This window comes from Ustilago hordei (genome assembly GCF_900519145.1).
Source record: "Ustilago hordei strain Uho2 genome assembly, contig: UHO2_contig_13, whole genome shotgun sequence".
Lineage (NCBI taxonomy): Eukaryota > Fungi > Basidiomycota > Ustilaginomycetes > Ustilaginales > Ustilaginaceae > Ustilago > Ustilago hordei.
Genome location: NW_024545290.1, coordinates 365994 through 393189, shown reverse-complemented (window position 1 = coordinate 393189; position 27196 = coordinate 365994). Strand labels below are relative to the sequence as shown.

The window sequence follows — 27196 nt, the reverse complement described above, 5'->3', positions numbered from 1 at the left end:
GTTTGGCCAGATCTTTACTGACTTGTATGCACCCCTGGCTATCAGTGCGCAGCGTTGGCTTGACTCCGAATACTCCTAGATCCCTGAGTAAATGTGAGAAGAAGAGTGCTTCTCTTGCTGCTTCGGAGGCTGCGACCAGTTCCGCTTCCACTGCCGATAGTGCCATGCACTTCTGTACATGTGATTTCCAACTAACCGGACATCCATACACATATGTGATTGCTCCGGACGTACTCCTACACCCATTTGTAGGGTCAGAAGCCCAATTTGCATCGGTATATGTAACCACCAGTTGGTCTGCGTGACTCCTGTGCACTCCTCCTAAATTTAAGCGGTAATCGCTTGTCTGGTTCAGGTACTTTAACAAGTGTATCGCAGCACTCCAAGCACTGTCGATCGGTTCTGACATGTATCGTGCCAAAGCTCCTACTGCGAACGAGATGTCTGGCCTCACTGTGTTGGACACCCATAAAAGTTGCCCCACTAGCTCTTGATATCGTTTGGCCTGATCTGGGTTGCACTTGTTTCCTCCAGCGATTCCTGCTACACTCTGCATTGGGATCCAGGTTCGTTCACTTGTTCTTTCTAGCCACTTACTTACCATGCCTTTAATGTATGCACTTAGATCAAGTGTGATCCTGCCTTGTCTCCTCTCTCGAGTGATTTTGATTCCTAGAAATTCTCCTACAGGTCCGTTGTCCTCTGTTCCCCACTTGTCCATGATCTTGGCTTTGGTACGGTCGACCTCCCTTCTGCAAGGTGATGCAATCAGCATGTCATCCACATATGCTGTGATGACTGTGAGTTGGTTGCCCACTCCCCTTGAGTAAAGGCATGGGGCACTCGGCATGCAGTGGAAGCCGATACTTCAGAGGTGGGTATCCAGCTCGATGTTCCATTCCCGACCTGATTGCTTCAGGCCATAGAGCCCTTTTATGAGTTTCAATACCTTTCCTGGAGGTACCCTGGTTCCTACTGGTGGCTTTAGGTAGACATCATGATGCAGGCTTGAATTGAGGTAAGCCTGTTTGACGTCGATGGAATCGACCTCCCAGTCCCGTATGGCTGCGATGGCCAGCACTCCCCTTATTGCCTGGATGGGTGCCACTGGTGCAAATATTTCTGTGTAGTCTAGGCCCTCTCTCTGGGTAAACCCCCGCACTACCAATCTTGCTTTGTACTTGGTGGGGACCAGGTTTGCATCAGTCTTGATCTTGAGCACCCATCGTGTGTCGACTGTGTTCATGCCCCACGGTAGGTCAGTCGTTTCCCACGTTCCCATTGCTTCAAGCCCATTCAATTCCTTGCGCATTGCTTCTTCCCAGAACCTCCTATCCTTTCCGGCCAGCGCCTCATGAACAGTTGGGTTCAGGCTGTCCTTTCCTTCCTTGACCTTGGCTGCCATCAACCCGAAGTGACTCTTCTTTACCCAGGTCTCTGGGTTGCGCATGTTTCTAGCTGGCCTCCAGTTCGGCCATGGGCCTCTCTTCTTGGGTGGCACCGGTGCATACTCTTCCCTCTCCTTCGTCATTCTCCTTTCCTCTGGTATCCCGTTAGGGTTCTCATCATCACAGTGTGGCCCTCCGAGTCCCTCCTCTTCGAGGGTTAGTTCCATGTCCACGTGCTCTTCCAAAGGCTCTTGCTCTCTCTCATCAAATAGGTTCTCTTCTGTGTATCCCAGATCATCGAGGTCCTCTTCAATAGTTGGGACTGGTGGAGGTTGGATACTTATTGGTCGCCATTCTGATCGGTCTGACCAACACTGTGTCTCCATGAACCTTGCTGAGTTGCTCCAGAAAATGTTCGGAGAGTAATCAGGGCTATAGAATAGCCATCCCTTTCTTTCCAAGCTGTACCCTATGAATATGGCTGCAACCACTTGCTGGTCCAGCTTCTTGTTGTTTCGCTTAGCTTTTGGAATGTTTACCCAAGCTAGGCATCCAAATACATGCATGAGGCAGATGAATCATTTTGGTGATCTCTTGAACATGAGCTGATATGGAAACTCTCCGTCAACGTTGGGAGTAAGGTTGATCTTGAATGCCGCCGCTCGTATGGCATGCGGCCAAAATCTCTTTGGTAAACTCCTTTGCATCAACAGTGTTTGCATTTTTTCACCCAGGCTCCTGTTCATCCGTTCTACTCGTCCGTTTTGCCTGCTGTTGTAACTGACAGTAGTTTGCCATTCTATGCCCTTTTCTAGTGACCATTCCAATGCTTCATTGCTCTTCCATTCAGTTCCTTGATCAGATCAGATTGCTTTCAGCTTTCTGCCCATCTGTGTCTCTAGGAACGAAACTGTTCTTTTGAGTTGTGTGAATGCGTGGCTCTTTCGTAAGAGTGGTTGTGCATGCACATACTTGCTATGGTCGTCGACCAGCACCAATGTGCATGTGTATTCTGTCACGTGGGATGAGTCTATGATCAGATCGATGTGGATGAGATCTAGGGGCCCCACGGCTGTTTCGCCGCTGCCTCGCCCCATCCGGGCAGCCGTACTTTTGGACCATATACACTGCTCACATATCAGAGCTGTATCTGGGTCCAATGCTGCTACAGGTTCGCCTTTCAATTTATCAACAATCACTCTGGACTTGTCTCGACCTGGATGTCCTAAACGTTCATGCCAGAGCTGTCTTGTGGAGATCTTTGGTCTCCGATCGGCCAGCTCGAACTCTTCATCAACCCCTTCAAACAGCGGTGTTGATGTAGTCATCGCGCTTTGTTGCCATGTGTCGCCTCGGAACTCTAGTAGTCCATGCTCGCGATCTTTCGCTATTTTCAATAGCATACCATTTGCCAGGTGTATTTGCCCACCTGTAGGGTCTAAAGTCACACGTGCTCCCTCATCTGTCAGTGAGTTGGTTGACAACAGGTTAATATTGAGTCTTTTAACATACAACACATTTTGGAGATAAACGTCTCCATGTTCTGTTGCTATGTTGGTATCTCCCACAGCAGTTGCCTCCAGCACTTCGCTTCCAGCGGTATACATGCGCTTTCTGCAATTTCTTGGATGAATGAGCATGCTGTGGTCATTAACCATGTGGTAGCTCACTCCCAAATCCAAGATCCAACATGTGGTTCCTTCTGACTTTGGGAGCTGCCGCCAACTTGGGGTGAAAGAGCACCAGACCTCCTAGTTGGTCTTGGTGAGGGGGGAATTTTCGGGGATGGCAATGGAAGCATCGCATTTGCTGGTGCCGTGTCCATAGCGCTTGCATACCCAGCAACGAATCCTCTTTGGTTTGGTTTTTGTGCTGCCCGTGTCCGACTCAGTGTCTTCGGCCTGCTCTTCATTTCCCCCAGCCATTCTAGCACTTGCTTGACGTGGGTCCACTTTCTGACCGGGTACACTCTCTATTGCAGACTGGCATGTAGTCAACGCCATTGCTAGAGCATCGAAGCTGACCTGGTGAACCATGGTGACCATCTCCTTGTAGACCGGGTGTCAAATCGTGCACCTCTGGAGCGCGGAATATAGTGCATCATTACTAATTGGGGCACCTAGGAGGCTAGTTTCCGTCTGTATGACCCTGATCTCTTTGATTAGCTTACGGGCATCAGCATGAAACATCTTTGTCTCATTGAGCTCGGCAAGTAATGCTATCCGTCGCGAGGTTCTAGCTGCCTCGCTGGTAAGACTCCTTTCGATCTTCTTCCAAGCTTGATGGCAGGTCAGGTGATTCTTGCTGATGTCGAGTAGGAGGTAAAGGACGTTGTACTCTCCTTTGGTGTCTAAGGTGCTTCATAGGACACCCACTAGGGCGTTGTCAAAAGTTCTGTTCCATTTCGGGTGGTTTCTATCGTACATGCCCTCTAAGTGTCGTGTGGCATGAGGGACTACTCAGAGGTTGGCCTTGATGAGTGTGCTCCAACTATAGTAGTTGTGTGACGTGAGCTTGGGAACTGTCTCCAAGATTTTGGCCAAGGTGCGGTAATCGTATCGGTCGTCATCGTCGTCCGATTCTGATCCTCCTTCATCCTCATTGTCAAAATACTCGGTTTCGTTACTGTCAGTGACCTCTTTGTCAATTTGTACTCGTTGTGGCGTTTTACCTTTTCTTGTCCTCTTGGCTGCTTCACCTGTGCTGGCTTGGCGGTCGTTATCTCCCGCCATATCTGAATGTCGTGGGTTCGAGCCCCATGTTGGGAGCCAGTTAAAATTAGATACACCACTCAGGAGGCCACAGTCAGGCACTCCTTTAGTCTGATGCTACTATGTGAAAGGCTTAAATTTTGTAAGGAGGTAACGACTAAGCTAAGGGCATATATACATATTCTTGGCACCTGACTGTGCTCCCTATGTCGAGTCATGCCCATGTGCCACATATCTTCTTTCATAAGTGTTGTCATATCAACATATTCCCTGCATACCATGGTGTCAATCCTCATGCATAGGCTGCGTTAGCTCCCACTAGCTTTGCATTCTGCTTGTCCTCCTCATCGCCTGATGCCTTCCCGATTCCCCGATCCTGTGAGCTCCTATTTAATACATCACGCGTTGGCGATGTCGGTGCATCTTCAACTATTCTTCTCCATCTTGGCACCATTCTGCAGTTGTTAGATCTTTATTACTTCACATTTGTTTTAATAAAAAGTCGGCTCCGAAACGCGTCTCGAGAGTTGGCTGTAGTCTCCGCTTCTGCTGTGTGAGGGAAGGGACGTGCGCAAGAGAATGTCAATTCTTCTCAATCTTGGCATCGGCGTTTATTTGCTCGCTTCTTGTTCAACGACGACGACGACGACGACGACGACAACAATACCGTCATCCTCTCATTCATATTCGCACCTCTGTAGCCATGTCCTACTCGAATGGCACAGGTGCTGCTACGGGTGGAAGCTCATCAGGCTCTGCCTCTGGCTTTCGCTCCTCCAAGCGTGAGCTCATCGACAGAGTCAAATACCCCAACCCGATCCCTGTTCCACCTTACCCACCAAAACTGGTCAAGATCCCCTCGGAACCATCTAGATACGCCAACCCACACTTTGCCGATCGTCTCGCTAGTCAACAGCCTATCCCCATGATTGTCGACGTTCATGCTGGTATGCCCATCGATCTTGCCAACTTCCAAAACTTGTGGGAAGGCGATCTCGACGAAGTCCTCCTTCCTCCATCAGAGAGAGTCGATGAGGCAGATCTCGACGATGCAGATGCCTTTCTTCTTCAAGACTTTGCCGCCAATCTTGCTCCTGCCGCCACTGCCAACTCTGCTACAGGTGCGATCGGTCTGATCACCTCTTTGAAAGCTACCGATGACCCAGCCTCGCAAGCCACTCTAGCCGCAGCTATCCAGCATCGTCACGCACAATCCCTCGGTCCTGGTGCCAAAGCCGCTCTCGCTGCTGACGACGTCTCTTGGTTGCGAAGAACCGAGTATCTCGGCACGCATCTCAAAGCTCAGAACCAAGTTCACAAAGCCAAAGTCGCAGAACACATCGACGTCTCGCGCCATGCTCAGCTCGCCAAGATCGAAAAGTCGTTTAAGGATGCTCAGAAGCCTCTTGGCACTCTCCTTCATCCACACAAGAGCGGTCTCAAGGCAGTGCAGCTCTTCGACTTTCTTCCCGATCCAGAGACCTGGGCTACCAACTATCAAGTCGTTCGTTTCATCGACCACCCAGGTCGCATCCTCAATGGTCTTCCTCAAGTCGATCCTCGTCTCGATGTCGGTCTCTTTCGTCCTGTCAATGCTGCAGATGGCGAACAGCGTGTTTCTTACTACCTGCCTGCAGGTGAAGAGATCAACGAGGATCCAGAAGCGCCCATGACTCTCATCGACAACCCTCAAGTCGAAGAAAACAACGCACGCAGACTTCGAAAGAGGAGAAGGACAGGCCGATTCCCCATCCCTCCACAGAACCAAGATGCAGACGACCAAAATGCACCTGCCAGCAAACTTGTCAAGAAAGACTACGCTACCGCATACAAGCTCTCCCGTGACTATGTGCCCAAGGATACCGCAGAGACTGCTCACGATGTTTTGCTTCTCACTCTCGACGATGGTCTTCCTGATCCTGATCCAGATGCAGATGTTGATCCGATCAAAGGTGTCAAAACCGCCCCATCCAAGCCTTCAGGTGCTGACCATGATCAAGACGAAGATCTCTTCGGTGCTGACCATGACCAAGAGAACGCCGACCAAGAGGACGTCGGCCAAGAGGAGGCCGTCGAAGACATCGCAGCCAACACGGTTGATTCGACCCTTCCACCTCAATCTGAATACGAACGTCAAAAACGATCTCGAACATCCGCCGCCACCAAAGGCAAAAAACGTAGCGAACATCCGGATGGAGAAGATATCACCAGTCAACCTCGTCCCAAAGCACGTGCCTACTACCATAAGGTCGGAATGCGTTTCACACTCCGTGTCTGGCGCTCTCGTTTCGCCAATAACGAGAAACTACGCAACAGGGACCGAAGATATCATGATAAATGGGATGCTATCGTTCTCTCCCATCGCCAGTTGGAGGAGAGGGAGAAGCTCAAAAGGCTTTATGCACGAAGTTTGGTCGACGATCTTGGACAGCTTGACCCGTACGAACCGAGCGATGAGGAGATGGACGAGCCTTTGCCTGAGCAAGAAGGTCCTGCGCCCAACGGTGCTGATGTTGAGGAGCTTGGTGATAGTCAAGATGCATTACGCGCTCCTCATGCAGATGATGCAGATGCTGACGCTGGTGCAGCCCGCGGAAGCGACGATGAGGACCGAGCAAGTGCTAAGCATGACGATGAGGCTGATGACAGTGATCGTGGGAGCGACGATGAGGATGAGCAAGATGGCAGCGTCGATGGAGACCAGGAGCTCGCTGCTCTCCGTGCAGAGGCTGGCGAAGCTGGCCAAGACCTCGACGCAGACAAAGAGGGCAGCGTAAGACGTGTTCGTAGCAAACCATCTGCGCCTCAAACAAACAATGGCCCTTGAGAAACTCTATCGCTGCTAGCAACAAGACATGATTAGCTAACTCCCACCTCAAGTCACACAGGCACATGTTACTTTGGCAATCATCATATTTCTGCACAAACATACTTTCATATCCCAGCATCTACAGACCCGAATTCGTTGCATGTTGAGGAGCGTGCAAGATGAGATCAAGCGATTTGAAGGCTGTTGGGATGAGGCAATTGCGTTTACTCGGACAAGGATTGTAAAGATTCTTGTAAAGCGTTTGGGTTTGACGCTTCTTGCAACACAGCAGGTATTCCTTCCTGCCAAAAAGCATCCTCCTCTTTCTTTCTACAGCTGCCATTGCGTTCAGAGATGCTGTTCTTGATGCTCGACCATGGAGTCTCTGGTGAAGCCTGCGGAGGCGTTGAAAAGCTGTGGCAGGCGGTGAGGAGGAATGGATCAATGCCAGAGTTCATGCTCTGTTGCTCGGGGTGTTGGAGCGGAAACTGACAGTCAAGGTGTGAAGAACCACGCGGTGCGCTGGAGGATTCAGGCTCCCGCTCCAAGGAAGCATTCTCTTCCACGTCCATGTCGATAGGCATGCCCTTCTGAGCTAGCACGGACTCGCCAACGCTATCCCTATCCGAATCGTCATCTGCAGAGCTACGCGAAGCTCGCACTCGTTGTGCCATCTCTTCATCATCCCATAATTCACCCCCACCATCACTGGCGTACGACCCAGAGAGAACAGCAGGCACAGCAGTCCAACTAGCCACCCCGAACCCTACATCGCTTTCAACATCACTGCCAGCCTCAAGCAAAGCGCGTAAAATATCGGCTGCTTCTTTCCTACTCGGTGCAGGTTGTATCCAGCTTGGAATGGTACACGACAAGCCTCTTTGCGAAGGGATGGTCGCTTCACTTGGTCTGCTTTCATCCCACGGTGTTAGAGGGAGCGTATAAATGAGCAAGTTGTATTTGTTGGCCAGTGCTATGCATTCCGAGTGAAAGTGAAAATGGGGCAATTCTTGGCTCAATGGCATAAGTGGTTTTTGCTTTCGAGCCAGTGCTTGCTCCCACTGGAGAGAGGGATTGGATGTGAATGCTACTCTTGCATTCTGTGCGATTGTTTGTCCGTACTCCACTAAAGGCAGTCGTAACTGATGTGATCCATCAGAAGGTGTGTTGGGAGGAGAACATGTCTCGCTCGACCCGCAACAGGATGAAAAAGACGCACTGGGGCTTGTACCTTTACAAACTGCCCCTTTTGCTGACTTAGATTGCTTGATATGCATCCCGATAGTCTTGCAAGAAACGCAAGTGCATCGTTGACGAGTGCATCGTTCTTTGCTGAAGTTCCATGTACAGATCTTGTGTTGTGTAATGCATCGTCCACATGAGGTCGACCCAGGCATTGGTCCGTTACATTTTCGATGATTACCACCTACAGATAGCGACACGGTGCAAAATAGACAAAGGTTGGTAAAGACATACAAATCAAAGCAAGCCAAAGGAGGACAAGACTTACGACATATGTCACATGCCTGTGCTCTTCTCAAACGCTTTCCTTTTCCTCGTGAGCTTGCAGAGTCCACTTCGGTCTTTGAATCAGGCGAGGGAGATGCAGAGTGCCGGACCTGAGAAGTTGACCGAGTAGGAGCGGCAAGTACGATCTTTGAGGATGATGGCCTAGGCGACGGAAGCGCGACTTTCATTGAGGATGCTGAAGGAGGTGAACGTGCTGCAAGCCGCGATGATGCAGCAGTCGGTGAATGGTAAAGGTCAATTGATGAGAGCATTCTTAGTCAGGCATTCGGAGCTGCTCTGAGGAGCGAGGATAGAGAATGTTGTTGGGGCCATCTTTAAGTACTTTGTGAAGCTGCGCACTGGAAGGAAGGAAGGGAAAGGCCAACTACATATTCAGTGCCCTCGTCCATCAGACCCGACGAGAGGCTGAGGCGAATGGAGAGACGACATGCGGAAGTGGTGCGACTAGGCTCTGTGTTGCAACTATGCTTTGTGAGAGAGACTGGACTCGAGCAGGGCTCGAGCAGTTCTGTGTCTTTCAACAGCAACAGAGGAGCAGGGTAGCAGCCCAATCAGAGAAAGTGTCTCCGTGATCAAGAGGAACAGCTGTCAACATCTCTTCATTCCGTCTCCAAACGGAGCAGCCATTAGCACACCTTACTGCAAAGGCATGGAAACGCTTTATCTGTATCTTGATTAGCCTGCTGACACCTCAAACGCATCGGCGAATCTCACCGCTCCGGGACACACGAACAAAGGCTGGCAAACACTAGGACTGCCTAGCCGGGATTGCTCGGTGCTTCAGAAAGCGCAGAAGCACCTTTGGGACCGAATGTAAGTCTCAAGATAGCCAAGTGGCTAGCCGCTTTGATCCGCTTCCCGCGCTCAGACACAGGCGGGCACAAACTTGGAAGCATTCAAGTCAAAGATGATGGAGATCAAGGTTGCTGCTCTGCATGTTGGCAGCTGAACGTACAACAGGCACAAAACACGTTTCGCTCGCTCAACGGTCCTCAGCCCATTCCTATTGAGCGAAAGTAGATGCAAAAAGGATGGGAAAGTAATTGAGTTGATGTCAGTATCAAGCTGTTCCATAGAAGTGAGCAGGTCAGGCAGCATGTGCACTTACGTTCTCCTTTCGGATCTGAGCCTCTTCCTCTGGCGAGAAGTCGTTCTGAATGTTAAAGAGCTTTCGAATCTCTTCAGGAGTCTTGCCCTTGATCATGTTTGCGCTGAAGGACGAGAATGTGGGGTTGAGAGCATCATGATTGTCAGAATCTGGGTGTGCACACTCTAGCTTTACTCAAGCAGCTAAGCTCATCTTGCACGTTGAACTTACACAGTCTTGCAGCCCACATCAAGGAGAGGCTTGATGTCGAGATAGTTTGCTGCCAATATGATCTCGAAGAGCATCTCCTGGTCGACTTGAATGAACTTGGCATCCCAGTCCGAGATGTCGGTTGTGCGTCTGCGTGACTCCTCAGCATCGTCGGCGGGAGCAGGGGGGTCACTGCGGTGGTGAGAGCAGTATTCGAGGACCTGGTGAAGAAGATAAGAAAGAAAATCGCAACGTCAAAGTCTGAGCTCAGATCCGAACGGTCTCGTTAGCTGTGCACTGCGTCGATCCTACCTTCTTGAGCACGTTGGAAGAGACGTTGGGGAGCGGGATGGGCTGGTCAGTGTCTCCAATGTCTGTCGGCGATCAAGAGTGGGAAACAAGTAGAGAGAAACAGTCAGCGACTGTCTTTGGCTTCGTTTCCGGGAGCGCAGCTAGCAGCACTGAAGCAAGATCTCCGCTGAAAGCTTACCCTCCAGCATCTGCTTGATGAGGACGGATCGCTCGGCGACATCGCGGTCGACGGTGAATTGCTCGTTGTCGGAAGTGGTGAGGCTGACCATGATTGCTTTCCTGTGCTGGTGGTGGTGGTGAATGACGGAGTTGCGGCTGAACCAGAAAAGTTTGATGCATTCGACTGTCTCGCTATGAGTATTGAATGGTGCGGGACGAGGCGGTGGATATGTCCTCAAGGATGGTGGTTGAGATCCAAGCTTGAAATCGAGACTGAGCTGCGTAATGTGTCAGTCAGTGCGCCAGAAATGTGGAGTTATCGCCAAATTCGAATTAGAATCGGGATTAGAATTAGAATCGGGCTTCATCTTTGTTCATCGGCCGCCGATCTCTGGGCCCAGCTTGGACTCGCTTCAGATGGCTGCTTCCTCGATTGTATGCAGATCACCAGTGTTGGCTGGCTGGTTGTATGGGTTGTGCAGATGTTGAACAGCATTGCAGAGGAGACAAGCAGATGGGAAGGGACGAGTATATGATCAAAGACAAAGTGCCCGAACAGAGAGTGAGAGATGCAAGAGTGGAATGAGGTATCTTAAGAGATGCCTTGTTGAAAGCAAACAAGAAGATTGCGTGACGTTACGTTGAGAAGCCCCGAGAATGTCCAATGAACCAAGTTGTAATGTTGATGTAATGCAGAAGAAGAAGAAGAAGAAGAAGAAGAAGAAGAAGAAGAAGAAGAAGAAGAAGAAGAAGAAGAAGAAGAAGAAGAAGAAGAAGAGATATGAAAAGATCTCTATGCACTGGAGACACGCAGTTGATGCATGCTACCAATCGAGCTATGGTGTGCAAGCCGCTTATGCTGCCGGTGCAGGTGCGGCAGTGTGTCCGTTCGAAAGGCCGTTGGTCAGCGAAGAGATCGAATTGGTGACATGGCCAGCGGCATCAGCGACAGTCGAGCCGATGCTAGAAAGCGAGCCGTTGACAGCTGCAGTCTTGGCGGCATTCAAGAAAGGCTCGAAAATGGCGTCGGCAGCCTTGAAGTCATTGTGAACAACATTGACTAGGAAGTACCTCTTGAACATCTCCTCGAGGTACTTGCGCGATGGCGAAGAGGGTTCGTACACCTTGGCCCAGTTGCGTCCGATCTCATAGGCCTCATCCTTCCACGCCAAAAAGGAGATCGACTCGACAATGGTAGGCTGGATGATCTCGCAGTGCGGGAAGACACCCCAGGTGACAGCGTTAGGAGCCTCCGAGTTGGTGTTGGTACGCATGTCACCCTGTGAGTTGACGGCGTGGTAGGTGATTTGCGGGTCTGCCTCAATTCTGGCGATCAAGGCATCGAGATGCTCTGGAGAGACGAAAAACTCGAGGTAAGCTTTCTGGTAGACGTAGCCGTTCTTGGGACCCCAGCCATGAACCTTGTCGTCGCTACGAGCACCGTCGACAGCAGGCTGGGAGTTGATTGTCAAGAAACCGAGCTCGTTCATCTTGGTGAGCTTGTCACTGATCACCGAAGTCTCGCGCGCAACAGGCGTCTCGGACCATGGAAGTGCCTTGACCTGACCCGCACAGAAGTTTTGGAAGAGCGCCTTGACATCCTCAAGACTGGTGGGATTACCCCACATCTGCTTGGCCTCTTGATTCGAGTATCTCAACTTGACACCGTAAGCGTCAACATCGCCGTAAGCGGGCGAACGAGCGTCGCCCCATCGACCGTTGGGGAACTCATCCCAGGTTTCGGTACGGTTGACGTAACTCTTGGCACGGTTGGCCCAGAAGATGGGACGAATCTTCTCATCTCGCCTCTTGGGAGTAAGGCTTGGTGTCCATGGAAGTGGACTGACCTGGTTGACGGAGGGAGTGAGGCCAAGGTAGTCGAGGAGCATGCGCGAGCCCTTCTCGAGGTTCATGGTGTAGATGTGAAGACCGCTGATGCCGAGACCAGAGCCGACGATCTTCTTGCACATCTCACCAACGAGGCGAGTGCCGACGTCTCGTACCTTCTGGTCGTCATCCTTGACTGGGTCGAGGGCATCATGGAAGTACTGGGGCACAAGGGTGCCGAAGCGAGCAGTGGCGCGCTGGAAACCACCGTAGGTCTGGATGGGCATGACACCGGGGATGATGGGGCAGTTGATGCCAGCAGCACGAACCTCCTTGAGCCACTTGGCAAAGATGTCAAAGTCGTAGAACATCTGTGTAAAGATGAAGTCAGCGCCAGCGTCGATCTTCTCCTTGAGACGCTCGAGCTCCTTGCCGGGACCATGGAAGGCCTCAGGGTGACCCTCGGGGAAAGCAGCAACAGCGATGGCAAAGTAGTCTCCGTATTGCTGACGGATATACTCTACGAGCTCCTTGGCTCGGGTGAAGCCGGCAGCGTGAGGCTCCCACTCAGACTGACCTGCAGGAGGGTCGCCTCGAAGGGCAAGAATGTTACGGCAACCAAACTGCTTGGCCTCCTTGAGCGCCCTGTCGATCTTCTCGCGAGGCATGTTGGTGCAGGTAAGGTGCATACATGTCTCAAGACCGATGTAGGTGTGAACGGTTTTGACTAGCGAAGCGGTAAGATCCGAGGTTCGCCCACCTGCATTCCAGGTGATGTCGACGAACTCGGGGCCGAGGTCGGCCATGCGCTCAATACGGTCATAGAGGTTGGTGAGACCCTGAGCAGTACGAGGAGGGAAGTATTCGAAACTCCACCAGATGCGGCCTTCCTTTTCGGCCTTTGCAATCTTGTTGGTGATCTTCCAAGAGGTGTCACCCTTGGGAGGGATAGCGGGAGATTCGATGCCGTTGGCCATGGTGATGGGTTCTTGAGCTAGAGAAAGGAAGCTGTAGAGGTGAAGCGAGTATCCTGAATCCAGGACGACGTCGAGTTGAAACTGTGTAACGTGTCTACGATCTCAGAACAGTGACCCGAACACTTGAGCGAGTGTGACAAGTGATGATGCAGCGTGGATTGGCAGACAGATGTCTACTCGAGAGCTTAGCAAGAGTGCTGAATGCGGTTGAGAGGAACTCTGTCTGGATGTGAGAGTGGACACCAGACACACACCAGCCTTGGGGTTTGGCGGGCTGGCGTTGGCGGGTGGTTGAGTTGAAGTAGATAAAGCCGCACAAAGCATAGAGGTAGTATTCACAGCCGAGTAAAAGGGCTTGCAGAATAGAGGGCACAGCAGTGTGCATGTGCACGTGCACCGAGTGTGTGCAAGTAGTGAAAATCTGAAAATTCTTGACTCACATCTGTACTTAGCACCATCCTCAATCATATGAAAACTTCAACTGGCTCCCAATGTGGGGCTCGAACCCATGACATTCAATACATCAAGAGTCTGATGCTTAGCATAATGCTGCCATTGACAAGAGCAGGGCAGACTGGAAGGGATGAGAGAGATGATGATCAAGCAGCTGCAGCTGCAGGCAATGGTCAAGAGGAGGGTTGGCTCACGCAGGTAGTTAGAATCTTACAGTTAGCAAACCCAGCACTGACAGCAGAGGAAGCAATAGTGTGGGTGATGGGTCTTGTCACCATTAGCAATCAAACCCCACAGGGAGAGATGGAAAAGATTCCCAAGGATGTCTCGAGCTCAATTGCCCATATTAAGAAACTTAGCAATAGCAACTGGCACACCTGGGAGCCTACCTTCATCAACTGTCTGCAATGAGTATGCAATGCAAAGGAAATCCTGTATGGTGAGATAGCACTGGGAAGTGAGGGGTATGATGGGGACTTGGACAAGGCACTTGTAGGTCTTATCCACACCTCCTGTGATCACAGTCCAGAGAGCTGCATCAATACATACACCATTAGGGGTGTGGATGAACATGTCCAACTTGGTAGTACACTATATGCTAAGCTCAAGAAGGTGCTAATGTTGAACAACACAGTAAAACAAGTGGGCCTGCAGGACTGCATCCATACCATACATCTGTACAATCATGATGTCATCAAGCTAGGCAAGGAACTGGACTCCATCTGGAATGACACTGTGCAACTTGGGAAATGACTCGACAAGGACCTCAAGAAATCCACCCTATACCATTGCACAGCACAAGATTGGTTCTATGCCAACTCTGTTGATGCCCTCAAGACAGCCAAACCAGGTTGTAAGTATGATGAAGCCTACCACATGTTAGCAAAGAAGCAACAGGATGGTGAGGTCACTGGCCATATTAGAGGAGCAGCAAGGGTTGCCACAAGCATGGAACAGGGGAGCACCAACCAGGTGGAGCAAGGACCCAGGGGCAGGCGCAATCCTTGCAACCCCTCAGCCCCTCCAAAGTGCTATGCTTGTGGAGGACCTAATCACATTGCTTGCAACTGCACGAACACCAACAACAACTCTGCACCAAGTATGGATGGACCCACCACCAATCCAGCACAAGAAGCTAGTTGGTAGGAACTCAGGTGCACCCTCCTAGCAATCGGTGGGGATGAGCAACCAACATCAGACACCTGGATCGTCGATTTGGGTGTGATGCACCACATGGTGAATGATGAAAGAATGCTGCTCACCTCAATGCACAAGGATGGTCAGATCTGTATGGCTGGAAATGAAAGGCTTCAAGTGAAGGCCATAGGAGATGCCTCCCTTCGGGTTGGCAATGTAACCATTCAACTATTGGATGTGCTCTATGTGCTGAAACTTAATTCTAATTTATTATCAGTACAAGGCTTGATTGAGAATGGTGCATGGGTAACTTTCGATGAGTTTGGAACCATCATTAAGCAAAATGATGGCACACAAATACAATACAAGAGGAACAGAAGAAAAGGGCAGTTCAAAGTACAGGGAAAGGCACTAGCCCTGGAGTTGGAAGAGACACTCGACAATGTCCCAGAGGACAACCAGAACACAGGAAAACTAGATAATGCCCCAGAGGGCTATAAGGACACAAAGCATTGAGACAGCTACCTATGGCATGAGAGGTTCAGACACCCAGGATGAGACAAAATGAGACAAATCTGGGCTCATTACCTAGGTACCAATGAGGAAATGGGACATGAGTCGAAGTGCTGTAACACATGTAGCCAAGGAAAACAGACTCAAGCACAGATGGGCCAATCAGAGTCAGAAAGAACAGAAGCACCATTAGAGCTGGTACACATAGACCTGATGACAGATTTCAAAGGTCATGCCAACTACCACTATGCACTAGTTGCTGTGGACAACTTCTCCTCTCTGATCTACATGGAACCACTCTGCACCAAGAGTGCTGCACTCATGGCACTGAGGAGGTGAATAGCCAGGATGGAATGGGCAATGGACAGGAAACTCAAAATGCTCTGCAGCAACAATGGAGGAGAATGGTGCAGCATAGCAGCCAAAGACTGGCAAACTCAAGAGGGTTTCAAGTGGCAAAAGAGCATCCTGGGGATCAGCATCCAAAATGGATGGGCAGAGAGAGCAATCAGATCAGTCCAAGAAAAGATGCACTCAATGCTCATTGGTCAAGCTTGCCCCAGAGAGTTGTGGCTGTACGCAATCACAGCAGCAGCACACATGATGAACCTCACCCCCATCAGCCACCAAGACCATTCCCCATGAGGCCTTTTACAGAAACCACCATGCACAAACTGGCCCAACAGCTGCAAGTTTTCAGGTGCCTGGCATGGGTCCATGTTCAATGGAAGGACCAGCAAGGCAAGTATGGGGCTAGAGCAAAGCCAGCCATCATGATTGGGTACAATGACAAGCACAAAGCATGGAAGTTCTGCAACCTGGACCAGCCCACATCAATTCAATGGAGCAACTCAGCAATGTTCCATGAAGACAAAGGATGGAGTGATCACCAGCAGGAGGCATGCAAGCCCATGGAAGTCGAGGAGGAGGGTGCTGCACCAACCACAGTGGAGGAGGAGACCAGATCAGAGGCTGTGGTGGAGGACCTTCTGCCAGCCATGGACAGCACAGTAGGCACTGCCAACACAGCAGTGCTGAACCTGGACCCAACACTTGGAGAGGCAATGAATGGTGAGGATGCCCAGCTCTGGAAGGAGGCAATATGAAAAGAGCTGGAAGGACTCAAGGCAATGGGGACTTGGGAGGTGGTGAATCACCTGCCAGGAGTACCACTCGTGGACTCTAAGGTTGTGCTCTGGCTAAAGCTCAATGCTGATGGTGTGCCCATAAAGCACAAGGCACAACTGGTTGCAAGGGGTTTCACACAGAGAGAGGGAATCAACTACCAGGAAACCTTCTCCCCAGTAGTGCCCCTCGGAGCAATCAGAGCTATCCTAGTGCTAGCAGTACAGAACAACTGGGAGGTGCATGCACTGGATATCACGATGGCCTACTTAAACTCCAGGTTAAAAGAAGTGAACTATATGAAACCACTGGAGGGATCAGGAGTAGCACCTGGACAGGTATACAAAGTGGTCAAGGGCCTGTACAGCCTAAAGCAGTCCAGTCAAGAATGGAACCAGGAATTCGAGAGGTCTTTGCGACACATGGGATTCTTCCAGGTAGAGTGCACTCCCTGCATCTACACTAAGGGACAGGGTGAAGATATGGCTATTGTGGTCATTTATGTCGATGATACATTAGTCATAGCACCATGACTGGAGACAGTGCTAAAGATCAAGAAGCAGATCAGCCAGAAATGGAAGATGGAAGATAGTGGCAAAGTCTCTCACTTCTTAGGCATCAAAAGTAGTCAAGACTGTGCAAAGTGCACCATGACAATCAGTCAGTCAGGGTACATTGATCAAGTGCTGGCAAAGCACCTGGACAAATGTACAAAGCCAACCATGGTTCCAATGCAGAGTATACTGGAGGGAACCCTTGTTGCAAGCACAGTGCAACAAAAGGAGTATCCAGTGATTGTTGGCAAGCTACTCTGGGTTGCCAACAGCACCTGGCCCAATCTTAGTCTCACTGTAGGAGTTCTTGCCAGACACATGTGAGAACCATTGCAGGAGCATTATCAGGCAGCCCAATGGGTCTTATGCTACCTCAAAAGCACAAAGGAGGTGGGATTGGTCTATAGAGCAAGTGAATTGCAAGAGCCACTGGTCACACACAGTGATGCAAACTGGGCAAGTGATGCCACCATACAGAGAAAGAGTACCTCAGGGTCAGTGGCATTGGTGTACAGGAACCCAGTAGCCTGGAAGTCAGCAACACAAAAATGTGTATCATTGTCTGCTGTCAAGGTGGAATTCATTGCTGCCACAGAGGCAACACATGAGGTACTTTTCCTCAAGCAATTGCTATGCTCAATTGGCATTGCTACAGGGACCCCAACAGTCTACTTGGATAACACTGGTTGCATACAGGTGAGTAAGGACCCAGCACAGCACTGGAAGCTCAAACACATCAACACCAAGTTTCACTTCATTCACAACAACATCCAAGAAGGAAAGGTGCAGATTAAGTATGTGGACACAACATGAAACTTAGCAGATGTACTCACCAAGCCCATTGGAAGGCAAGTGATGCAACAAGCACAATCCAGGCTACATCTGCAAATACTGGCAGCACACGGAATGGGACCCCCAAGCTATGCAACAGTACTGAAGCATGGAGGACATGTCAAACAGCAACAGCACAATGAACAGAGTACATATGCTGTTGAGGGGGGGAGTTGAAGTAGATAAAGCTGCACAAAGCATAGAGGTAGTATTCACAGCTGAGTAAAAGGGCTTGCAGAATAGAGGGCACAGCAGTGTGCATGTGCACGTGCACTGAGTGTGTGCAAGTAGTGAAAATCTGAAAATTCTTGACTTGCATCTGTACTTAGCACCATCATCAATCATACGAAAACTTCAACTGGTTGGGGGTGGCGGGCTGGCTGTTTCCGCTGTTGCTGTTTGGAAGATCCAAGATGAAAATCCATTTTCTGGTTATATTCCAGACAGCGATTCCGCCTTTTCCTGAAAAAGAAAAGAAAAAGAAAAGAAAAAAAGGGTTAGGTTATCGGCCTTCTCCGTTGAGATACAAAGGACCATGTCTGATTCCTTTCACCGACCTCTTTGCCCATTCCTCTCTTCTCCTCTCTCCATCATCATCATCAGCGTCGACGCATTCATCACCGCACTCTTCAAGGCATCGACCCGAAGCGCTGGTGAGCTGATTCGTTTGACTTTCACAGCCGGCTGCTCTTCTTCTCTTTCCATCTCATCTGGTCCGTGGTTCGTGCATACATAATTTTCAGAGCTGTTAGACTTCTTCTTGCTCCAACTCTCCAATTTCACCACTTCTCTCTCCGCACACTTTTGGAGGATCTCGAAATTTTGGAATCCGGACCTCGGAAGTCGGACCTCGGAAGTCGGACTTTGGAATTCGGAATTCGGAATTCGGCCAACCGACAAACATCAAAAAAAGCACTGACCATCATCCTCTTGCACGACGAGCTACACCATCTTCGACCATCTCTCCCTTGCCTACATCATTTCATCCAGGACTCCCGGTCCATTGCATGCTTGAGTCTCTTTTCTGACACCCCAACAACTAAGCGGCTCGCAGAACCATGCAACTCGTCGGCTCCCCCTTCTAGATATCTTGCACCACATGAATCAAGATGACAATTGCTACAATCGCACCTCTCAGGACCCTTCCAGTATGAGCCGATTCCGCATCCGCAGCAGAGCAGCCTCTCTCCTCACCTCTAGCGTAGGCTATCTTGCGACGCGAGACTGGCAAGCGAGCGCCAAGCTCCAGTTTCCTTCCACCTCCGCGGCGTCTGCACGTAACGCACTGGCCCAGTCCCCCAACTTCTCCTCAACCTCTTCGCTACCACGTATACGAGACATGTCGGCCCGTGCAGGACTCGATAGCGTCGTTCTCCTACCAGGTTGGGCACAACGTAGAGTCGCCCGTGACCGTCATCCGCAAGGCTGGGCTACCGTTGACGCTCCCGAAGATCTCCAAGATGGCGAGATCGAGCTCCACATCTCCCTACACGGCTTCGTCTCAAGGTCCCTAGATGCTCCCAGTAGGAGCCAACGCATCTTCAACCAGATGGCACGTCAGCTAGCAAGCCTTCCTCGCATACAACCTCAACCTTCAGACGCTGCTATCCTCGATTCTTCTTCTGCGCCCTTGGTAGAGGAGCCACAACAGATCGAGGATGATGAGCCTCTTCCAGCAGATGGCGAGCCTCCCGGCCACCTGCACGCTTCCGAGAGAATCGCACGCAAGGTCATCGAGAATGCCGACGATCAGACTCTGGTCCGCCTCATGGAGAACCTCAACGCTTTCCCCACTGACTCTGCCGCCGCGCATCAGGCTGCCAAGGAAGGCGATCCAAGCCCCGTTCACCTGCACAGATCCGATACCTTCCCTCAGCGACCAAAGAGAACCGACAGCATGCTCTCCGGGGGCTCAGCACAATGGCTCAACCGCAGCCTAGATGAGGTAACTGTCTTCCATCACAATCTCACCCGCCGCTTGCAAGCTTATTGGGTGTATCGCTCGCCTCACAAACATGTCTTCATCCAAGTCTCTCCTATCATCAACGGCAACATTACATGCGACCAAGATGGCAATCGTCTCATCATAGCTTCCACCCGTCTCACGACCGACTCCACCGGCCAATTCGAGCATCGCCTCGTTGTACCTTGGCATATGCTCTCTGCATTCTGCCGCCACTATGCCGACTTGCTCAAAGTTACGCCCAACGAGATAGAGGCGGTCGACGTGAAAGCAAGTCTCATAACCTCAAAGTCTGAAAATCTCGATGCAACTGGCGCCGAGTCTCCATGGCGACGCTCTTCCATCCATGAGGACCACGCCCGGCGTGTCAGGATCATCTCTGACATCGACGACACAGTCAAGCACACTGGCGTTGTTCAGGGCGCAAAGCAGATCCTTCGCAACGTCTTTGTGCTACCTTACCATGAAGCCGAAGTCAAAGGCATTTCCTCCTGGTACCATGCAATGACTGACTTGGGTGCTGGTCTTCATTACGTTACCAACGCTCCGCTCGAACTTTATAGTCTTGTCCTCGACTTTCTTGAAGCTGTCCGACTCCCCATCAGTCATCTCGTCCTGAAGCACTATCCGAGTGGTGCACGAAGCTTGCTGTCCAGCTGGCTCGAGCCAGCAGGAGAGAGAAAAAGAGCCAACCTCCTCAAGATTCTCGACGACTTCCGCACTTCTCAATTCATCCTCATTGGTGATTCTGGTGAGCTAGACTTGGAGCTTTACTGTGCATTAGCTGCCCAGCGTCCTTCGCAAGTACGAGGCGTCTTTATTCGCGACGTGAGCAGCCCCAGCGTTGCCAAAGAGGAGGTCTCCTCCTTCTCAGCAGCATCTTCGACCGATAGACTATCCAGCGTTTCCAGCAGTATCGACGACGCCTTGCCCAAAGCGCCTCAAAGTGCCCTGACACAACCAGCACAAGCACGCTGCGTCGAGGCACCCGAGCCAGAGTTCTTCGACACATCCTATCCCCCAAAAGCACCCACCGCATTGCACTTGCCGACAGCCAAATACACTGGCCAAGCCGCTGAGGCCGCACAATCTTCTCGTACTCTCTCAGAGCAAGAGATGAGACAGGCGCAAACTTTCCAGACTCGCCTCAACAAGGCCACAAGCATGCTTCCTCGCAGCACCGTCTTCAGGCTTTTTAGAGAAGGTGGCGATGTTCAGCAACAGGCCTGCCAACTCATTCGCGAGCTACAGAACGGAACCAGACCAGCCGATCGCTCGTCCTTTCACCAGACATAATCCAATACAATGCACACCATCCCTTTTGCCAAACAGTATCAGACCATCTGCGTTGAGAATTGGGCAAGCTTTCCTTGACAAAGACGCCTTGACCGCATTCTGTCGTACAAAACGCAAAATCAAGACTCGTCTTCACATTGTCCTGTCTCTTTGACCACATGCCGGATGAGAATGCCAATGCTCAAACGACACACAAATGTGTTAGTGCAAATACTTCAACAAAACCTAGCTAAGACAAGGATAACCGCCGACACTCAACAAGCGGTAGAAGTCAAAGCACAGTACTACTGCTATTGGCGCAGAAAATCTATACTCTATTGACCTGGTTGGAGCAGTGTATCAGACTGGAGCTCTCTGCTCGATATATATATATATAGGAGAGAAAGGCCGTTGAAGGTGGGAGTATTGGCCTCCCATGCTGAAGGGTATGATCCAGCAAGATGTTGATAGTGTTGAAAGACGACGGACTTGTGTGGTAAGACGCGGCTTTGATTGCATGCAACAGCAGCAAACAGTAAGTACAGATGGGTGAAGGTATCTACACAGCAAGCGACTAAGTATCACTCCTTATATATCTACAATAGGAAGCAGAGCATGATGTGGAAACAGCCTCCTCCCTCCTTGGATGTCTATTAGCCAGTATGCCAGTGCCTTACTGCACTACCGGTCTAACGCGACCGGTACACATGTGCCCCTCTAACACTCCTCCTAGCGGTGAGCGACTAGACTACCCTTGACTCCAAAATCCTCCCGGGACTTGGATGATCCCCTTGCATCGAGTAGTTTCGTTAGGCCATTGGCAACTTGCAGTTCTCCTGTAATCCACTTGACAGCAACAATGCCTTTCTTGATTGTGTCCCTCATGAATGCGGCTCTGAGTGTGAGCAACTTGTTGCGGCCAGGTCCATTGGTTGATATGATGTGCTCTGCAGCCTGGTTGTCAGTTAGGAGTGTAATGGGTGTTGGAGGTCGACCTGACCTCGTATCGGCGGCGTTTGCCGATATCGCCGATATAGGGGTCGAGGGGACAGACCTCCTTGTGATGCATCCCTGCATTGCAATAGGGGTTGAGGGGCTTGGGACTCCTCAACCAGCATGTCCCATCTGTTCCCAGCAAACATAAATAGTTGCACTTGTTGTGTAGATAGTCATGTCAATACACCATCTTCCCATTGTCCACAAACCTAAAACCAGCTTGTCCAAACCACAGCTATGCAAGGCGACATCTCATTCAACAATGGGAACACCCGTTGCAATGATATTGAGGCCATTGAGTACATTGAGCACCCAAATGATATCTTGACACATGTTGCTGAGGGCGACCGTCTCGGCTTTGGCCATTGACGTTAATATGATCCTTTGTCTCCTACTCCTCCAAGCAACTGCTCCTCCAAATAAGGTAAGGGCAAACCCAGATGTTGAGTACAGGTTCTCCTTCCAGCTGCCAGCGTGGTCAGCATTGGAGTACACAATAGGAATGCTAGACTTGTTGCACAAATACATTAGTTTATGTGATCGAGTGTGTAGTACAAGTTGAAGTTATGCTAGACACCACTTCGTCCGGGCTACGTTCTAGCTCCTTTCGCACAGGTGTATCATCGATGCAATGCTTAAGATTATTTGTGAACTATGACTATGAGACTGCTTGTTTATATACAAAGTTGAGTGTCCTTGAGAAACCCTATTGCCATGCCACTAACTGTGTGCACCATGTGTTGCCTTGGCATTGTCTCCTTGTTTCTCAGTGTTGTCTCCCACAAGCATCTCCTGATTGGTTGCCACATGTTGACCATGCATGCACATCCTTCTGCCTCTTGGTGACTTGGCTTTCTTGCATCTTGGCTAAACTCCTGGTAATTCCATTGCATCTTTAACTCCCCCCTTTGATGGTGTTCCCAGGCCTATTAAGTTTGCTAACTGTGATGTGTCTAGCCCTTTAAGTGGCTTTGTTAGCACATCCACCATGTTCTTGGCTGTCTGTACATACTCTATCATTACATCCCTGTCTTTTTTGTGGTCCCTAACAAAATAGTATCTGGTGTCAATATGTTTCAGCTTCCAATGTTTTGCTGGGTCTCTGCTAACCTGTATGCACCCCTGACTATCTGTGCAAAGTACCAGCTTGATGTTCAGCACTCCTAAGTCTCTGAGCAGGTATGAAAAGAAAAGAGCCTCTTGTGCAGCTTCTGATGCAGCAACAAACTCTGCTTCTACTGCTGATAGTGCTATGCACTTCTGGACATGTGACTTCCAACTTACCAGACATCTGTAAACATATGTAACTGTGCCAGACATGTGTCAGTGGTCATGTGCCCAAAACCTGATATCTGTAATAGAGTCGCATCTATTACAAATTCTGTCAAGATATGTGACAACACTTGTGGTATTACAATTTTTGGCAAGAGATGTAATAGAGACATCTCTATTGCCTTTTTTGCTTGAAGATGCAGTAGTGGTTTTGCTATTGCAGGTTTCAACTAACCACTGTGGACACTCTGTCCAGAGGTAGCTCAGCATGATCAATAACTAATATGACTGGTACTAACACCAAGGTCTGGTGTGGCTAGATTGCTGTTATCACTGACACAAGTGTCCAGGGTGTTGACTGAGTGCTTGAGGTGATCCCTGGACTGCAGTGGATGACTGCCTTTGGTTCTATCATTATCTGGACTGCAGGTTTCTTTGAACTGCCTTCAGATGTCAGTGAGCAGTGATACAACACATGTGCTATGATGGATGCAATCTATTGAGATTGCAACTTGCTGACTGGATACTAATGTATACTTATGTGTAAGCTATAACTAGTAATGTATGGTGTAGAGTGGATGGAGATCCACTCATCCACCTATGACAAGAAGGTATGATTATATACATCTTTACAGTGTTGCCTGCAACACTGCTCCAGCTCTCTCTCCAGAGAGTACCCTCTTTGTCAAGTCCTACTTGTCCTGTGACATCACTTCTGTCCTTTCTGAGCTGGGTGTTGACCTCTTTGACACTGCTCTTCCTCCTCATGACCTATATGCCAGTTGTCAGGGGTCTCGCGCCTGAAACCCAGGTCGGTCTGTCGAGATACTCGGTGACTATCAAACTGTGTGACAGCTATTGTCTCGGTATCGGTGACTATCAAGTTGTGCAGTGACAGCAGGTGGCGTTCGTTGTATATACTATCGTAGGTTTCGGCTGACCTCTGTGGACACTCCATTCAGGGGTAGCTCGGCACGATCAATATCAATGTTATGATGACTCCAAGGTCTGGTGTGGGTGTTGATGATGATGAGGTTGATGGTGTTGGTGATGAGATTGGTGATGTCGATGATAATGAGGTTGATGGTGTTGATGATAAGATTGGTGATGTCAATGATAATGAGGTTGATGGTGTTGATGATAAGATTGGTGATGTCAATGATAATGAGGTTGATGGTGTTGGTGATAAGGTTGGTGGCGTCAACACGAGTGTCCAGTGTGTTGACTTGATGCTTTGAAGTGATCCCCGGACCGCAGTGGACTACTGCCTTCGGTTCTATCTATATCCGGACCGCTAACCTGCTATGGGCGCCTTCGGACGTCAGGTAGTGGTGATACAACACACACACTACGATGAGGAGCAACCTTGATAGATTGCTGCTATGCTGACTGAAACTAATGTATACTTATGCTGAAGTGATAACTAGTTATGGTGAGTAGAGTGGATGGGGATCCACTCGACCTATGATGATGAGAAAGCATGGTTATATACCTCTTCACAGCATTGCCAGCGATGCTGCTCCTGCTCTCTCTCCAGAGAGTACCTTCTTCATCGAGTACTGCTCAGGGGCCTCTCCTGCTTGGCACCCCTGTGCCTCTTGTCGACACTGCTCCTCCTCCTCATGACCTGGTGTCGACTCCTTCGACACTGCTCCTCCTCCTTTGATCAGTGACAGTTCCTTTGGCTCTTGTCTCTCGAGCCCCTGAGTGGTAACCATCTGCATGCTCCTTGAGCTTGGTCCTCTTCGTGGCTGTGCCTGCTCCTTGAGCTTGGTCCTCCTTGTGGCTGTGCTTGGCCCTCCTTTGCATGTGAGTCCATAGGAGTCCATGGTCTCCATGGAGACTGCACTACGACCATGCTCTCTACTGGTGTCGACTAGGTCTTCGATACCTGTGCTCCTTCCATATGAACCCATGACCCTCCTGCTTCTTGAGCATCCAGGCCCATGACACTACCCCCCTCTTAAGAGCCGAGCTCCGTCGAGGCATGCTCTGGTCTGGTTCATGCTGACTCCTCCTCCTTGACAACATCGCCAACATCATCCTTCCTCCTTCTCTCAACGTCATCCTCCTTCCTCTTCCTCTCTCTACTCCTCCTGTTCTCTCCTCCTCTCTCCACTCTGCCTACTCACTCGTCCCCCCTCCGACACCTCATACTCCTGGATGAGGTCGGGACAGTTGAGGTTCTCTACTGGTTCCCATGAAGCAGCTTCCTCTGAGTACCCTCTCCACAACACCTTGTACTCCGTAGTCCCATTGTGTGAACGCTTGTCGATGAGTGCTTCGACTTCGAAATCGAGGTCCTCATCTGGAAGTGATGGTATGGTGGGCTGTTCAGCACGTTGAGGAAGAGAACTTGTTCTTGCTGGCTCGAGCATGGAGACATGGAACACATCATGCACCCTAAGGTTTGCTGGCAATGTGATTCGATAAGCTCGGCATCCTACCCGTTCCTGAACTGGGTAGGGTCCTGCGAACCGGGTGTCTAACTTGGGTGTGGGTCTCCTTGTCTTCCAGTTTCGTCGGTTGATATAGACCATATCACCCACCTTAAACTCGATGTCCTTGTGCTTCCTGTTATACTGGTTTACTGATCTACGTTGTGCCTCTCTGATCTGCTCCTGGAGGTACTTGCAACGCTCCTTTCCATCCATGAGGTACTCGAAGCGACCTGGATCATTGACTCCTAGTCGTTGAGGGATGTCAGGATGAGCTTTGGGGTTCCATCCATAGCATGCAAAGAATGGTGAGACACCAATGCTGTTGTGGACCATGTTGTTGTATACAAAGGCTGCAGTGTCCAGCAGGTTGGCCCAGTCATTCTGCTCATAGTTGCAGTACATCCTTAGGTACTGCTCTATGACCTGATTGACCCTCTCTGTCTGACCATCAGTTTGAGGATGGTAGGCTGTGCTAAGTGAGTGCTTCACACCCATTTGTTCTGCAAATGCCTTCCATGCTCCTGATATGAACTGCCTGCCTTGGTCTGAGACCATGTGATCTGGATATCCGAAGAGTCTAACCATGTGTCCATATAGCAATACTGCAGTCTGTTTGGCTGTGACTGTCTTATGGGTTGGAGCTAGTATGGCAAACTTGGTTAACCTGTCGACGATGACTAGGATAGAGTCATAGGTCTTGGAGTCATACTTCTTTGATGGTGGTAGTCCTTCAATGAAGTCGAGGGATATGGAGCCCCAGGGCCTGTCTGGGGTTGCTAGTGGCTGTAGCAAACCATATGGACGATGACGAGGAGCTTTGTACCTAGCACATACAGGACAACTTGCTACATAGTCTGCAATCCAAGCTGTCATGTTTGGCCACCAGTAATGTCGTTGAGCTGCCTTGATGGTAGCATCTCTTCCTACGTGTCCAGCAGTGATACCATCATGGCATTGGGTCATCACCATGAATCGCAGATGCTCTACAGAGAGAGACTGTCCATCTACCTCTTTGGCACTCCTTGAGTGTCGGTTGTTGGTCCTCCCTGGCATGATCACCTTGGGGATAACCAACCTTCCTCCACTGTACCATAGGTCATCCTTGAGTTCGAAAGGCTTCTTCCTATGTATCTCCTGTAGCTCTTGGTCTAAAGGCTGGAAGATCTTGACCAGGTCTTTGAGACCTTTTGATGCTATGGACTCCATCGAGATCATGGGGGCCACTAGGAGCGAGTCATGGTCTGCTGTCTCCTTGAACACTCGAGGAGGCAGTAGTTGCCTCACATTGTGATCCTGCTCTTCACCAGCTGGTTGCATGTCTGTCCTTCTGGTGAGAGCATCGGGTTCACCACCTTTGTCTCCTGGTCGATACTGCAATATGAAGTCGAAGTCTGCTAGTAGTATGGCCCATCGAGCCTGTCGACCTGTGATGCGTCTCTGTGACTTGAAGTACTTGAGGGCTTCATGGTCAGTGAGGATGACCAGTTGGTTCGGTAGTCCAGCTAGCATGTGTCGCCACTGAGTGAGGCAGGCGACCACAGCTAGGAGCTCCTTATCATGGATCTCATAGTTCTTCTCGGCAGAAGACATCTTCCTAGAGTAGAAGGCCACTGGATGCCATCGTCC

General features: G+C 50.2%; 7 protein-coding genes across 7 annotated transcripts; 2 read left to right on the top strand and 5 right to left on the bottom strand.

Annotated features, from left to right (window-relative positions):
- Window positions 1-2251: 2251 nt before the first annotated feature.
- Window positions 2252-4120, bottom strand: UHO2_05383 (uncharacterized protein; the record flags this gene model as incomplete). The annotated part of the gene is made up of 5 exons (XM_041560199.1): window positions 2252-3139; window positions 3227-3360; window positions 3413-3466; window positions 3559-3746; window positions 3897-4120. 5 exons carry the CDS (start codon window positions 4118-4120, stop codon window positions 2252-2254), a joined length of 1488 nt encoding a protein of 495 aa, XP_041416133.1.
- Window positions 4121-4802: 682 nt separating this feature from the next.
- Window positions 4803-6926, top strand: UHO2_05382 (uncharacterized protein; the record flags this gene model as incomplete). The annotated part of the gene is made up of 1 exon (XM_041560198.1): window positions 4803-6926. The coding sequence occupies one exon, from the start codon at window positions 4803-4805 to the stop codon at window positions 6924-6926; it is 2124 nt and encodes a 707-aa protein (XP_041416132.1).
- A 206-nt stretch (window positions 6927-7132) lies between these two features.
- On the bottom strand, window positions 7133-8689 carry UHO2_05381 (uncharacterized protein; the record flags this gene model as incomplete). Its single annotated transcript, XM_041560197.1, has 1 exon — window positions 7133-8689. The coding sequence occupies one exon, from the start codon at window positions 8687-8689 to the stop codon at window positions 7133-7135; it is 1557 nt and encodes a 518-aa protein (XP_041416131.1).
- A 731-nt stretch (window positions 8690-9420) lies between these two features.
- UHO2_05380 (putative negative regulator sulfur controller-3) lies at window positions 9421-10316 on the bottom strand (the record flags this gene model as incomplete). Its single annotated transcript, XM_041560196.1, has 5 exons — window positions 9421-9441; window positions 9547-9649; window positions 9757-9956; window positions 10048-10109; window positions 10226-10316. 5 exons carry the CDS (start codon window positions 10314-10316, stop codon window positions 9421-9423), a joined length of 477 nt encoding a protein of 158 aa, XP_041416130.1.
- Window positions 10317-11060: 744 nt separating this feature from the next.
- UHO2_05379 (putative MET13 - putative methylene tetrahydrofolate reductase) lies at window positions 11061-13010 on the bottom strand (the record flags this gene model as incomplete). Its single annotated transcript, XM_041560195.1, has 1 exon — window positions 11061-13010. One exon carries the CDS (start codon window positions 13008-13010, stop codon window positions 11061-11063), a length of 1950 nt encoding a protein of 649 aa, XP_041416129.1.
- Window positions 13011-18773: 5763 nt separating this feature from the next.
- UHO2_05378 (uncharacterized protein) lies at window positions 18774-20882 on the top strand (the record flags this gene model as incomplete). The annotated part of the gene is made up of 1 exon (XM_041560194.1): window positions 18774-20882. One exon carries the CDS (start codon window positions 18774-18776, stop codon window positions 20880-20882), a length of 2109 nt encoding a protein of 702 aa, XP_041416128.1.
- Window positions 20883-21590: 708 nt separating this feature from the next.
- Window positions 21591-21938, bottom strand: UHO2_05377 (uncharacterized protein; the record flags this gene model as incomplete). The annotated part of the gene is made up of 1 exon (XM_041560193.1): window positions 21591-21938. One exon carries the CDS (start codon window positions 21936-21938, stop codon window positions 21591-21593), a length of 348 nt encoding a protein of 115 aa, XP_041416127.1.
- Window positions 21939-27196: the final 5258 nt, after the last annotated feature.